This window comes from Mycteria americana, chromosome 2, assembly GCF_035582795.1.
Source record: "Mycteria americana isolate JAX WOST 10 ecotype Jacksonville Zoo and Gardens chromosome 2, USCA_MyAme_1.0, whole genome shotgun sequence".
NCBI lineage: Eukaryota > Metazoa > Chordata > Aves > Ciconiiformes > Ciconiidae > Mycteria > Mycteria americana.
Window position 1 is genome coordinate 130,196,380 of NC_134366.1, and position 16,062 is coordinate 130,212,441.

At 35.3% G+C, this 16,062-nt stretch overlaps 1 protein-coding gene across 12 annotated transcripts in view; it reads left to right on the plus strand.

Moving 5' to 3' along the window:
• The window catches only part of SNTG1 (syntrophin gamma 1), a 348,105-nt gene that overhangs the window by 319,317 nt on the left and 12,726 nt on the right, over window positions 1–16,062 (plus strand). For 11 of the 12 annotated variants that reach the window (XM_075494639.1, XM_075494638.1, XM_075494640.1 and 8 more), the window contains one exon: window positions 14,199–14,309. The exons of the other annotated variant lie outside the window; for it this stretch is intronic. In XM_075494639.1, the coding sequence (XP_075350754.1) occupies window positions 14,199–14,309 (111 nt within the window). The remainder of the gene's footprint in view (window positions 1–14,198; window positions 14,310–16,062) is intronic. 12 annotated transcript variants of the gene reach the window in all.

Genomic DNA, 16,062 nt, shown 5'->3' on the forward strand with positions numbered 1-16,062 from the left:
AGCCTGTTCCAATGCTTGATAACCCTTTCAGGGTTATCAAGTGAATATTATATATTCACTTGAATAATAATATATTCACTTGAATAACCTATAATTCATATTATATCAAGTGAATAATATGGCATCAATTTCCAGGTTATATTAATGCAAGTCCAAATCTCAGTAAAATCATCAAGAGCTTACATATGTTTGTGTTTGCACTAAATGCTAACAAGTTCTAAAATGTAAGCAGGCTTTATTGCTACTACCTGACACTGCTGTTATGGAAGAATGTGAAATATTTTTTCTGAGTTCCACTTCTCTTCAATACCTGTTTTCCTTTGAGATGCTGCAGTTTTGCCACCAAGAATTGCTGAAAATGCCCTTTTCTCTCCAGAATATGCTCGTATCCTCTATCTTAAGTCAACCCATCCCACCACGTTCCTCCACTAATCAGAACCCTTTTGTTCTTCCCACTCCATTCTACTCTTTGTTTGCACAGGCTATGGTGAATTTGAAATTCAAATACTTGTGTATACCTATTTCTTTTTGTTAAGCAAACAGTCTTGTATGATTCATCAGTGAAATACATGACTGTCAACTTAGGAGGTATTACACAAAAAATCAGTGCAACGGAATTAAAATGCAGTGGCTCAGAAAAAAAAGTGTAGGTTTCCCCCTACCCTCCAATAATATTATAGCAATGCTTTTGTATAAGGGTAATTTGCATCTCCTTCAAAGATCTTGCACATCTCTGATTCTCAAAAGACTTCAGACTCTTTCAAAGCCATTATTTGCAGTAGAAGCATACACCAAATTTCAGATAGCAAAGCACAACTGTCTTCGTACATGTTACCATGGCTGAAGGGTGTGGTACCCTTTTGGTATGTCCTTAGAACATGTACAGCAGATTTCCAGATGTAGAAAAAAGCTCTAGTAGAGATATAACTTCACTGTCTTGCTTTCTCAAATAAGTCATAGTGCCTTTCCAGTTGTACAAAATTTCTGGAGACATCATCTTGGTGAACAATATTACTTATAAAAAACAGATTCTTCTTTTCCCTCACAAATAGATTTTTTAATTTTTCTTTTCATTCATAGCAAAGAGTAGAAAAATATTTCAAGTATTAAAATTGACTGCCAAAACACTAAGGCAACTGTTAGCATTGCCAGCAGGTTTGCGTTCAGCTCTTCTCTCCTCTTCCTGCTGCTCCATGTTCCCTACCAGGTCACATAAGAAGTACTAAAAATACATTATAAACTCCAACACTAAAACAAGTGCAGCAAAAAATTAGCATCTAACTTCTGTTTCAACCCAGAAGAGTCCTGACTGGGTAGGTTGGGAACCAGCTCAAACTAAAACCACACTACACAACCAAGTAGCAGAAGATCCACAATGCAAGACCACTGAGTTTGGAAGCTTTGATGACTTGATGACAACCAGAAGAAAGCCAAGAAAGAATTTTCCATCTTCCAGATCTCCCAAGCTTAAGAAAGCCCATAAAGCATTATAAGAGTACGAGGCAATTTTACTTTTTCCTGTCCCCTTCATCTGTTAAGCCATGAAACCATGGATTGAACCTGTTCCTTCTGGGGTGGCATCTAGGCTCAGCGTCCAAAAAGTTCTGAAATTTTAAGCCAAGCATTAACTGCAGCTGAGTGTTTGGGGACCTTGAGGGTCTAAATACTGATGAAAGAGCACACGTTTACAGAATCTGAAAGAGGTTTCATCAAAGTGTGAAAGGGTAGCAGGTGTGTGAAGGGATTTCCTTCAGGAAGGGATGGGCTTGATAGGCATTATGTGGACAGAACAGACAAGTGTAGAATTCCTCATGAACTGGAGGCAAGATATTTTTATTGCAGTGAATAGACTGTAGTTGTAACTAGAGAAAGTGTAGTACATTTTGCATCATCTGCAACTGACGTACTGTGCTGCTCCTCCTCCTTCTCTCCTGCCAGCCTTGCAGTGGGTAGCAGACCTCAAACATTTATCGGACCCAGACCAGCCTTAGAAATCTCTCAGTTGGTACCACTTGTTCACCACACTTACATACAGGCTGCAAGGAAGAGCAGGGGGCTCCTGTTGATCTGTCAAACCTATCACCAACCCCCTACGGAGTCACTCTGGTCCTCAAAGCTCCTGACACCACCCAGGAGCTGCATGCTGTGGCAGAAGTGATTCCCCCTGAAAAAATACTCTTTCCCATTTTTCAGTGCTACACTTATCTCCTAGTTTCCCTTCCACCTTTTCCACTTGCATTGTCCATGTTTTCTCTGTATTTCTTGCACTTTCTTTTTCATTTTATACTGATAAAATCAATTTTGCCTTAATACTTGCTGATTTTTCTTTTAAAAGTGTGTTTTATTTTCCTGAATGGAGGGAGGGACCATGCTGGTGAAGCTCAGGAGTCAGTACATGGAGAATCCTGAAGGTTTCAGAGTTTGTTTCATTTCTCTTTGATACAGAAAGACAGGCAAGCAGAGAGTACAGTTTAAGATAAAGGTACTGTGTTAAAAATGCCTGATCTATTAGATAGCATGCATACCAGAGATATGCCACATGCTAATTCATTTAGTAGGCATGGAGAACCTGTACATTGGAAATTCAAGAAAATAAATGGATAGCAATAACTGAGGCTATTAAACTCATTACAGACTTATAATATGAAGACCTCAAGACCTTTTTTTTTTCTCACTTACAAATCCAGACTTCCCAAAATGCAGCCTTTAAAGCATAAAACCCACAAGAATCATAAATATTTTAGTTCTAAAAGCAATACGCAAAAGCTTCTTGGAGAATATTCTTCTGGCAGTTGTCATTAAGAGCTATGTGTCACATATGCTACTCATACTGTCTTGCAGGTCTTCCTATCACTGTTCACCAGTCTTTGGGGAAACTCCTTCATTCATCTCACAAATGTTTCATGGAACATATAATGCAATTCTTTTGGTGCCCCAAAACTCATTATAGTCTTCCATTACCAAATAAAAAGCACATCATCTAGAAATAAAAAGTCTAACAAAACCAACAAAGACTGTGCAGCTCCCTTCAAAGTTAAGGTTTTGTACACACAAATACAGATACACATTTCTGTGACTTGAATGGAAGTTGTCGATAAGCAAATCAAATGAGAAATTCTCCAAGTTTTCTAATCAGATAGAACTGGATTTATGTTGTCAACAGATTCCTTAAAAAATGTTTTCAGGCTTCTGATATATCATCACTTAAATAAATTGCATAAGCATAAGTAAACTACTGCATAACATTCAGAAAAAAGATTTTACATAGAAAACACTTACATATAAAAGAGGTAAAAATATTATTTTTAACTTCTCTACATATTATTTTGAAGCAGATTGTTCTACCTTAAAATTTTCAGTGTTGTAAGCAGAATGCAGTTAGTATCCTCAGAAACCTACTTGTAGTGTTACACCTTAATTACTTTGTATCTTAGAATAAAGTATAGCACCATGGATAAAAAAGAGGACATATTGTTTTGTTAGGTAATCAGGTGTTAGACAGTGTGAGATGATAAGGATGGCTCTAATGTAATTGCATTAGAAGAGAAGAGAAACAATACTGTATAATGCAACAAAATCTGTTGCCAAGTGACTGCTACAGCTGAAATTATCAAACAAGCCATGGGATGAAAACTTGTCTCAAATCTGCCCTAAGTGTGTCAACCACATTTTAATGAGTACCTAAACAGGAAAACCATTACCTACTCTCCATCATTTTATGGAAAGATAAAGGTTGCAATTCTCTCAGCCAAAAATTTATTCCGATATCTTCATTATGATGATGGCAGGTGTAGGTTGTGTCTATGCTGGTAATGTTCTTCAACAATATTGCTATACTCCCATAAACTGAAACATAAACTAGAAGTGTTTAGTCACATAAGCTAAAAGTATTGTTTCTCCACCTAACAAAGGAGTTCATATGAAGCAGGAGTTCAAAATCTCTTTTCCAAGAGAGATCTGAGAAAACAATGAAAAAGTGGAAAACACATTGCAGGACAAGGAAAACATGAATAAAATTTAAATTAAATTATCTATATCTTGTTAATATTTACATATAAATTTGTGCATTAAGACTGTACAAAAGTCCTAGCAACTGCCACATGAATTAACAAACTCAATATTAAAGACAAAAAAGGTATTTAAAATGTCATATTTTTCATGAAAAAAATTTACATCTAATTCTTTATAAATTGTATGAAATTTTATAATCAGTATTTGAAAATCAGTACAAAGTATTATCTTTCCACTTCCATGATGGGAAATCCACAACTTCTCGGGGCAACCTGTTCCATTGTCTCACCACCCTCATCATAAAAAATTTCTTCCTTATGTCCAATTTAAACCTACCCTCTTTTAGTTTAAAAACATTGCCGCTTGTCCTGTCACTGTAGGCCTTGGTAAAAAGTCTGTCCCCATCTTTCTTATAAGCCCTCTTTAAGTATTGAAAGGCTGGAATAAGGTCTCCCTGGAGCCTTCTCTTCTCCAGGCTGAGCAACCCCAACTCTCTCAGCCTTTCTTCACAGGAGAGGTGTTCCATCCCTCTGATCATTTTGTGGTCCTCCTCTGGACCCGCTCTAACAGGTCCATGTCTTTCTTGTACATGTTCACTTCTATTATTTTGCCACTACTTATACCAAATTCATCCACTCTTTTTTGGGTAAAGCTTAGCTCAAAGCCATATTCTATAGACTTCAGAGTTCAATGTCAGATAATTAATTCAGTCCCTCTCTCACTTCTCCCAGAATAACACTGCAGATGCAAAATCTTTTAATGAATTCAAAGGGGGTCTTGGACAAGTACATGGAGGACAGATCTAATGAATATAATTAAATATTTTTGTTTATTATTTATTTATGACATTTTCATGTTTCCCAGAACACAAAGCTCAAGTAGTAGTTTCTGAGGACACTTGAGAAGTCCTGTCTTATATTTTGATGCAGTGGGGTCTTCAGTAAATCTTCAGGCAATTTCTATTTTATACTTAACACTATGCTCATGGTAATTTAAGTTTTCTTTCTTAATCACTACTGAATTGACTGTGAACTATTTTTAATAGTGAATAATCACTAATAAACTGAAGTGAAGCCAAGTTCTTCAACTGATGATTTTAACAGTTGTTCAGCTATTCCAATATTCAAGTTATTTAAGCAATGAAACAATATTTAAATTGTTTTTTCCCTCTTACATTTCAAGTTAATAGATTTTTTTTTCCCAACATGCCTGAAAAATTGCAGTCAAAATTTCACAAATGTTCTAAAACCCAAACTCACTACCAATGCTCATGAACAAGTTTATAGTGGGTAATGACTCATTATGCTTATGGTTTCCAGACAAAAGCCATACAACCCTGTGTGGCTTGTTTCCTTGTTTACAGTCATTTAATCTTTATATAATACTTAACTATGTATGTCAAAATTAGTGGTTAAAAACTGTCATCTGTGCTAAATGTATTTCAAGTCAAACACATCATAGTTTGATAAAAACATTGTTTCTATGTCTGCACAGACCTATGATAAATATGAGCACACAAAGTATTAAACGGAGTTCTTCAGAACAAATCCATACTGTGATGTGATTATAACAGCACTGGCATAAATCAGAGCCATTTCTGCTGCATATCCTCTGCTTTCTCTTACTCATTTTCTGACTGATACCTTGTAGAGCCAACAGTAGTTTATCATATAGAGCATTTGGTATGTTGCTTTATAACAAACCATTGTGATTTCCTGAAAGGAGAATGAACAGCTTTTAAGATTGCCTAGTTAAATCAGATTCTTAATTCAGAAAATAATTTCTTAATTCAGCTAAACAGTTTGTAAACTACCAAATGTAATTATGGACACAAAAGAATTTATCTCCCTGCACATTAGAAATTAGTAACATGTATACTTGTGCTCTTGTTCTTCTGTAGCACTCTCTAGAACCAAAGCCCCAGTGCAAGATGCCATCTTTTTTTTCTTATTAACGATGTATAGTTTGAAACATAACTGTGACATATAGGCCAAGCAGCCTTTGGCAAATGTTTGACTATGATTGACTATCATGTAGTCCTTCATTTGCAGTAGTGATATACCTGGAGTGAAAAGGCCACCTGCTTCCTGTGTTGGTATACATGGAAGTTTAAATCTGATTATTAATGAGTGTCCCCACAACATCTCTTCCACTGGGAACTTCTTCAAAAAATGTCTTTTTTGCTTTAATGCAATTTCATTTGAGTTATTTGAAATACAAGATGTCAAATAACATCCTCTTACTGAACTTCCCTCTTTCTTCCTTGCTGGCATTCTACTAAAAGCAAATTTAATTAATCTTTCTGAATACCATTTAGGTATTCTCCTTTCTCTTGGCTGCCAGATTCTGTTTAGTTACTCCTTGTACTACAAGGTGTCTTAGCATACAGCATCTAGTCCAGACATAACTTTTCTTTTACGATGTTTTAGATGCTAAATGTTAATTTTTTTAAATTATGAAAATTCTAAGAAGATGCAAAAAGTTCTGTTGCAGGTGTTAGAAGTTATAAACCAATTTTACCCTAGGTCATTTTTGCAGCATTGTGTATCAATGTCTACCGCGGAAAACATTTTTCCCAAGTCGTGCACAATTACAGCATGTCAATTCAGGTCCTACATTTATCTAACATTAGCTAGTATACAGTCGTCAATGTTTTAGTGAACAAATATAACTCTTTTATGGATGATTTATGTTAGGTATGGACATACACAGATATTATGATGATAAGCATTTATAAATAAGGTTTTGCAGTCAGCATAGCCACCTTAAGAATTAAGGGTGGAGACTGATAGATTAAAAAGCACAATAAGACATGTGCAGTTCATCTAACTACTATTCTGAAAGTGATCCAATGTATAAAACTGCTTACTCAAGTGGCATTCAATAACTTCTTTTTAACATGCTTTAACAAAAAATGGTCTACTCTTCAAGTGTATGGTGTATATACGTAGGCATATGTATGTTATATATGTTTCTGTTTATACTGACATATTCATTAAAATTGTTTTCTATAATGTGCATATTTGCATCATAGCTTGTATGAATAATATATGTAGGTGTTTGTGTGAGTGTACATTGCAATATACCTACCTGTGCAAAGTGCTATGTCTGTACTCCATCACATTTACTGTTCATTAAAGCAGCAGTCAAAAATATATATTTGTCTGAAGAGAAAAAAATCATCCCTTATAGGAGTGAAAATAAATTAAAGTGCTGCTGAATTATATTGTGATGCTAGAACAAAGTAACAAAAGGCTCCATAAATGGCCCACGAGGTGCATAATAACAAAGCTCAATGTACCTGTCATCTGTTCTCTCACAGACACCTTGTGCACTTCATCAAAAAAGAGAATACACTGTAAAGAATAAATAGCATTGCAAATATCTTTAATTTGTTTTTCATACCAAAAGGCTACTAAATAACACAGAACAGAATTTCTCTTAATTTTTTTAGGAACTAACTCCATGTTTTCTAGGGATACATACCTTAAGGTCTGTTTCTTCATGCAGCTAATACACATACAGCATATTGAAATAAAACAGCATGTAAAAACCCCTTGATATCCAAATTTTAGTAACAGAGAAGGCAGAAAGAAACCAGGCTCACTTCAAGGTGGAGATTTAATAATGTAACTCTTGTGAACAAATATTTATTCCATGCTTAGAAATTGAAATGCTGAACAAATAGCTACTATAACTTTAATATAAGCCATCAAGCATGGTTCGTACAGTTTTACGTACTGTGGCTAGAAACAAACAAATGTTGGTAGGTCATCCATCAGTACTAAGCAAATAAACTGTAGTCTTTTAACATTCAATGTAACTTCAGTGATGGACAAGAACAGTTATTTTATTAGGACTGACTTTCTTGCTTTTTTCCTTTGTCTCATTTTTGTTCTTTATCCTCTGTGTCCTCCCCTGTCTTTCCCCTTACAGTTATAAAGCCACAGCAGCTGACAAAGGAAATTGCCTTGGACCATAATTCTTTTGTAGTAAGACACTCTCCAGAGATTGGTAACACAGTAGAACTGAGCATGAACAAGATCTTAATCCTACTCAGTTCCCTACTGCTGCTATCAGTATGGACAAAGTGTCACTTTGCAAGAATGCAATCTTTCTTAATTAGGTATGAGACAAACAGCCAAATTAAGGTGTATCCCAGGTGCCCAAAGACCCAAATACTTTTATTCTGGAAAATAAGGTCCTACAAGGCATCTGCTCTTGATTTAGTTTGACCTGTAGGAGTGTCACTTATTTTAGTCAGATGACAGCTTGAAGGGTGTCCATTGATATTTAGCATAATTCTGTAATATATAGTATAAAAAATTGCCTTAAAAAGCTAATCAGAAGAATTATTTAATTAGTCAGAGTATCAAGAAAAAAGGAGGCAGTGTTAGAAAGGTACAGCTACAGCCTTTTGAAGATGCGATGGAAAAGACAACAAAGGGATTTGCTGAAACTAATATTTGAAAAGTGACCTCTGACATCCTTTCCTTAATAAAGATGGTTTCTTTATTTACTCCACCATTACTCCACCATTTACAGGTGGTCTGAGATGTAGCTGTCTAATCATTATAAAACACTGACAGAGTCTTTCAGGTTTTTTCCAAGCATCCTGCTGAAGGCCAAACTTCTTTTGCTATTACACAATAAAACCTGTATGATTCATGTCAATGGAAAGTATAGAGAAAACCTGTATTTGGTGATCTGCACTGGCAGGTGAAATAATGCTGTTGCAGTATGTGGTGCAAACACTATTTCACAAGTTCATTAAGTGTAAATGGTCTTTTTGCAAGAACAGAATTGGTCCACAGTGCATAATCCGATACAGAAGAGGCAAGACTGTTTAATAATAAATTGAAGGTAGTTCATCACTGAAGCCATAGGACACAAATTAATTCTGTTCTGGTTGGAGACTCTCATGTTGACAAAATACAGGTTTTCTTTCCTAGTGCTAGTGCAAAAAGCCCTGTGTATCCTTGCTAAATCATACAGCTATCACAGAGTCGTGGACTAGTCAGACACTCATATTTCTATGTATATTCCTTAGAGTAGGGTAAGTAAAAATACAGACACGCCTATTTATTCTGCGTTTGTTTGGTAGTCCAGTCTCTGTTTAGGGTAAATCAAGCTCCTTGACCCAAAACAAAACAAAACCCCTAACCGACGCTCCCGATCATACCCTAAACTAAGATAATTATGATGCATTCCCACTTTTCTGATACCATTATCTAGATGGGAAGTGATTGAGTTTGATGACGTCATCAAAATTGTATGTAGTTTAGTCCAGGATTCTGAAGTGATGGGAATGAGTAGCAAACTGACATATGATATGAATGTGAAAATATTCTCTAAAGTCCCTTGCAGAATATGTTTTCTAGATTTAGCACTAGTGCTAAGAATAGAAGCAATATAATTTTCTTCATTTGTGTGACTGTGGGGAACATCAGCAAGGTATTACAGGTACTGAAGTCAATAGCTTTTCTTCAATGTGCCATTTATATATTGCATTTATGTCCTATCTATAAAATAAAAATATGCAGGCAGAGAGCATCCTTGGGTAATTATAGCAAAATAACACTAGCAGCAGATAATAGGCAGTGATTTGGTTACAAAGACTAGAACAAATGAGTCCTAGATGATTACTTATAAATAAAAGATTTCTCATTAAAAAGTATTGGTGGAGAATCTTGGTCCCAGATATGTCAAAGGAAAAAAATCCTATTAATTTTAGTGAAGACAGGATTTCGCTTTTTGATAATTTCTTATTACAATAATTTAATAGGATCTCAAGAGAAGTCTTAAATCTAATTTGTCAGCTTGTCTGCACTGTTTATTTGTTTGCATTGCATTCTGGTATTCTTTGAAGTTAATTTTATTAAATGGTATAAAATGTAAAAAGCAGCCTGAGTGATCTATGAATAGTAATTGGGAAAAGGATTTATATCTTACTGGTTGTTTTCAGTGTTATGCATGATAATACAGTATTTGTTCAATGAGATTGTCTTCTTACAGTGCATTTCTCAAAACATGGATTAACTATGTCAGATTTTCCATGACCACACTGGACGTATGCAAATTGTGAAGCTTGTGGTATTTTCAGTGTATGCTATTACCTTGGTCCTTAGTTTCTAAATTGGTCTGCTTGCTGTTATTCACAAGTTCTGTCTCTACTTATGGATTGAGAGTTCCCTTTTAAAGGCAATAAATAGTGCATACTGAGTTCTCATCTTGGTCTTCCAACAAGGCATGATAAGGTTGTGTGCCTCGACTTGAGAAGTGTCTCAGGGTCCTCACGAGTAGCTGATGCCAGCATCTACCACAGAATCTTTCTGAATTTGGTTGCAATTTGTGCTGTGAAAGGAATTGCCACCGGGTCCACCTGTCAAATCTATTTTAGGGTAAACTAAAATTTACTGCTTCCTAAAAATGCTATATATAGTCCTGTAAAATATTCCCAGTGATGCAGGTTATGCACAGTTACTGAGAATTATACAAGGAAAGCACTTGAAGAGAACCAGCTGCTTTTATTAACTAAAAGAAGCCCTATCACAATGTATTATAGAGCGTTGAGCTCAGTAACACTGCACCTTCAAACCAGTAAGTACTTCTGCTTATATTTTTTAATTCATAAAAACTGATTTAGGAATAATTTATATGACACACGTTTAGTTTTTTGGCAATTTGTGAAAAAGCCAACATGTTTTACAAATGTACTTATTGCTTAGAAGTCAATCTATACATAAATATGTATATATTTGTACAAAATTATATCAACCTATGTTAACTCTCTGAGGCAAGCATTCAACGCATGGTTCTGAGGAACTGTGATGTTCAAAAATATGAAAAAAATCATTCACTTGGCTTTGACAGTGGTATAGATCAGTATCCCCAAGGGTGCCTATTCCTAATGCAGGAGAATTAGCCTTTAAAATTGGAATTCAAAACAGTCACCACAGCGAGCACTGTGACACTGAAGTCAGCCCATAGGAACATGAAAGATAACAACATGTGAAACTCTCTCTCTCATGTGTTTATGTCACTGCTGTAGCTACACATCTCTGTGAAACTGGGTGCTTAGGTGAGTAGGTCTTGCTTCTTCTTTCTGCTTCGGCACTATGAGGTGGTCTCTGAAAAAGGATAGGTCTGGTCTCTGTTCACTGCTTATGCATTTTGCAGTAATGAAAATGAAAAGAAAAAAACCCCATCCAGAACATATGAAACCACAAGAGGAAATAACCCAGGTATCCCCAAGATACTGTATTTTAAGAGAGTGATCTGACTGCTGGTCACAGCATTCTGCATCATCTTGTACATCTACACATGCGAAACGTGCAGTTCTGGCTACACAGGGCAGCACTTCAGCTTCTTTGGTAGGAGACAAGGCATTAAATGGGTCTTACTGGGTATATGCTTAACTAATTCACCCAATTTTAGCTATCTAGAATGTAGACGTCTAGTTTAAGCTAGTTGTTACCCTTCTAATGTAGTGTGGTACATTGAGGTATAGACATCCAGAGTGTATCAGAGGGAGCCAGTATTCATCCCAGTTCAAACCAGGATGAAGGAATCTTTATTCAGAAATTCTCTAGAAAAAAAGAAGTAACCAGGATGACTAGCTTGAATGTTTGAAATACTTTGTATTCCTGATTTAATAAATTAAAACTCACAACATTTCCCCACTCTTACTTTTGCAAAAAGAACCCTTCTTCATGTGGACATCTTTGGGAAAAAAAGTGTGCAATTTGTTGAAGATCACTCAAAAGAAACAGATAGTTCTTTCATTTGGGAATCATTTCATGCATTGTCAATGGCATTTTTATTCCTTACACTTTAGATAAAGAGTATTTAATAGTCTCTGTGAAGTATGCTGTTGAACTGTCAGTTCTAGGAACTTGTTTTGATATCCTGATGGAAGAAGTGCAGTCTTGTTGGGATTAGTCTCAAGAAGGATTTCATTCCCTCCACGCTATAGGCCTGATTTTGCAATGTACTTAAGTAAGAGCCATTGCTAAGTAGAGCTCTCCAAAACCAATGTTATGCATAAACTGAAGTGTGTTCTTGAATCACGCCTGTAGTTTGGTGTGACTGTCATTCTCTTTCCTCTGAGTGGGAATGAAGCGAGTGGAAAAAACGCATGGGAAATGCCAAAGTACTGCAGTTCTGTACATCCTTCACCTTCACTCGAATTTAACCTGATTGGGAATAAGGCCAGGTACCCTGGGATTTTGCCTGCCCATCTAAGGGTCCTTGTTACTACTGCACCTCTCTCCTGGCCTCCCCATACATCATCAGAGAAGAGAAAGATGATAGCTCATTTCTTTGATTGTTGTTCTCCTGAGATAAAGAAACCATCAATGCCCTTTACGTTTCTCATCTAGGAAATGACGGGCTTAAATAGATTTGCTGTTCCTGCAGAAAGGCAATGGTCTTGATCTTCTGACAAGATTTGTTGAGTTTCACAGGTCTGTAAAAAAAGGAGTTTACAATGTAAAAGGTAGGGAGTATGGCCACCTGAATGGTATACTCGGTTGTTTTGTTTTTTTAACTCACTATCTACAGGACATAAGTAAACATCATTGATCAAACAAGGTGTAAGGAATTGCACAAACTTAGAGATGAGGGAAGCTATTCTGTTTTCTATAGCAGAGATTGATGGGCTCAGGAGGACAGCATTTGAAACAAATATGAGATAGTTTCACATAAATTGCCAAATTCCTCTAGTTTATCTGAAACAGAATGTCCTTAACTCTGTTTACGGTAGATGGGAGCTCACCTGTCACATACACACAGAGAATGAAAGTGGTGCTAAGATTAGGGGGTTTTTATCTGGAAGGGGCAAATATATAGAGAGAATTTTGGAGAAAATAATTCTAGCACTTGCTTTGTGTACTGTGCACAGTTAAGATACTGTCCTTTTGGGCTTTGTCCTCTTCAAGTAACTAAGACAAACACAGCTAACTTTATTTAGCTTGGTGCAAGTTAGGGATTGTTGGCAGTCATTAACATAAAGAGATCAACACATCCTGAAGCAAAAGGACCTGCATAGATTTAGGACAGTTAAAAATTTGACCTCCCTCGTATTTTGTTTAATTTCAAGTAGATACTAAATCATTCATAGATACAGACAAAGGGCACAGATGGAAGTATCATCCTACGCTACTGAGAGGAAGTCATTTAGAAACCCTTAGACAAAAGAAAATGGAACAGCACTTCTTGCCTTAAGTTTCTGTGGTGTCCGATAGATGTGAAATTAATGTCTCCTCAAAGTAACAGCACAATGTGAGTGAGGATGACCTTATAATTATGTGAAATACTACTGAAATCACAATGAAAAATGTTAGTGCTTCAAAATATCGGGGGGGGGGAGGATATCTTTAAATTAGGCTGAAAAGACTTACAATAAAACATAGCTCTTTTCCACTTTTAAGCAAAGTAGTTTGAAAGGTGTTTTTTTCTACATAAATCCACAGTAGATATAAAAAAAAAAACCACAGATGTTTTTCTAGCCAGCTGTAAATTTTATTAATTGCATGTTTATTCTGTAGAGCAATCTGTCTTTCTTTTCAACAAGACACAATGTAATTAATAATATAATTACTTGAAAGACCACTGATATGCCTAGAATTAATGATCTGCTCAAATTCCTGATTAGAGCCCTCATAAATAAACTCAGAATAAGTTCTCATTACAGGGTTTCCTTTTGTTTTTTTATCATTTAAAAATAGATATTTGTTTTTAATTTGATATGCCCTTTATGTTAATATAACTAGATTTTTTAATGTGGAAAGAAAAGGAGAGGACTTCTATGACAGGTTATCACTTCAGATAGAGTGGGAAATTCACAGATCATCAGTGGAAAAAAATCTTCATTTTTTGGCATGACAATGAATTTGCTAACCCTGTCTTATTTTGTTTGATCAGGATTAAATATAGATAAAGGAATTTCAGAGTAAATTTCACAAATGTAGTCTGACTGATCTGAATCAGGCACTGCCAAGGTTTAATACATCCATATGATCAAAGGGACATCAGACCACATAACACTAAATTGATTTAATTATGTACCATAGAAGGGTTAAAAATTCCCTTGGAAGGAGATCAGCTATTTCTAATACAATTTTCAATGAGAACTACACTGACTTGCTTGTGTATGGTTTTTTTATGTTTCTTTTTTTTTCCTCTAGGCTGTACTTTGGAGGTACAAGTTTTCCCAGCTCAAAGGTTCTTCAGATGATGGGAAGAGCAAAATCAAATTTTTGTTCCAAAACCAAGATACTAAACAAATTGAAGCAAAGGTAAGAACAATACATTGTTTGTTTTATAAAGGCCATGTACATTAAAAGCAGTTATCAAAGCAGCTAGGGGAACAGAGGAGTAAATTAAACTAAGTTACTTAGAAATATTAGATTAATGCACAAAGTCAAAGAATGCAAAGAAAACCAAAGAAATTCCAAAAAAGAAAACTGAATCAATTGCTTGGATTTTTGCTATTTTAAAGTCTTTTGAAAAGTGTAATTACATTAAAAAATAAAAAACAGGACTTGCTATATATGGTTTTAGGCACGTTTGCTAACTCTCCTCTTTATCATTTTGATAAAGCTGGCTGAGAGTTTGAGTGCCCTGTTTTTCACCCTATACTCGCATCATGAAGAAATGGTGCAAAATATATCCTTAAGTCAACCTGGGGACACAACCCACCAAAAGTCTAAAATTTGTTTTTATTTCTCAGAGCAAAAAAGTGTGGATTAAACACATACTCCCTTACAAGACTGGTTTTGTGTCTGTGTCTAATTCAAAATCAGAAAAGTTGTATTTCCAATTGTGCTTATGATTCAAGAGTTAATTTATGAAAACAGTAACCCTGAGAGATTTATGCTTAGTTTGATTTATGTCTTTTGAGAATAGGGCATTTACTGTCCCAATGTGTGTGAAGAGAAGTGATCTCCCAGGATCTTTGATAACTGGAACTGCCTTAGAGTCTGAATCGAAGGTCTTTTTGACTAGAATCCCAATTTTTGTGTAAACCTAAAGATTATTTTCTTGGCCATCTTTAAGCCTTGCTTTTGAAGCATTTGCTATACCACTTTTCCTGACCGTGTCAGAGAGAAAATTGCTGAATGAATGTGATAACAATATGGTTCCATGAGCAAAAACGAAATGGTTAAATAAATTGTTGCCTAAGAGGGCTAAATATGCACAGCATAATAAAGTATGTAAAGAAAAAAGGCACTGTATCAGCAGCAGTCGTGAGTTTAAATGCAAATAGCTACATTAAGCAGCTACTTTTCTTTCCTGCATGTCTCTTTATGTTTGGTATTAATTATTTTCTACCTAACAGCTATTTACTTGATTTTGAATGTTGTACTCAATACAATAAAGGTATGTAAAAGCTCCCACTAAATCAATGGCAATGAAATGTGGTAGACCATGGCCTTCAATACCTTCATATTCTGCTACATCTCAAAGATAAATATTTTCTTACGATTTCCTTCAGAAATTAATAGTACAGAATTTATTTTAATCTCTAATAAGAAAACATAACTTAACAACCTAATGTAATGAGGATGATTTTCGCTTAAGCAAATAACTGGAAACTTTTATCATGCTCCTAAGTACAGCTGAAGGATGAAACTCATAATTATTTTTCTAATATCTGTCTGCTATTGCCGTTATATTAACACATGATTTTAGGACTAAAGAAATTTCATAGGAATACAAGAATGGGACAGTGTTTCTTTTTTTTCAGTAAAGCTAGAATATATTTTTAATACTAAATTAATTTTAAAAATCTTAAAACAAAATATGAAATCTAGATTTTGAAGAAAAAAAAGAGTTTTCATCAGAATGTTTTCATGCTTTCAGTTAAATCTGTCATGCGAATCACTTTATAAGCCTTAGACATATCCTAGTACCTTTATTGTACCGATTATCATTCCCACTCAAACTGAATAGAGCTTTATTTCTAGGCAATTTCATCTTTCTACCTTTTATCAAGGTAGAAATTCTACCTTCTACCTTATGAAGGCAGAATATTATATAAACTTGCTA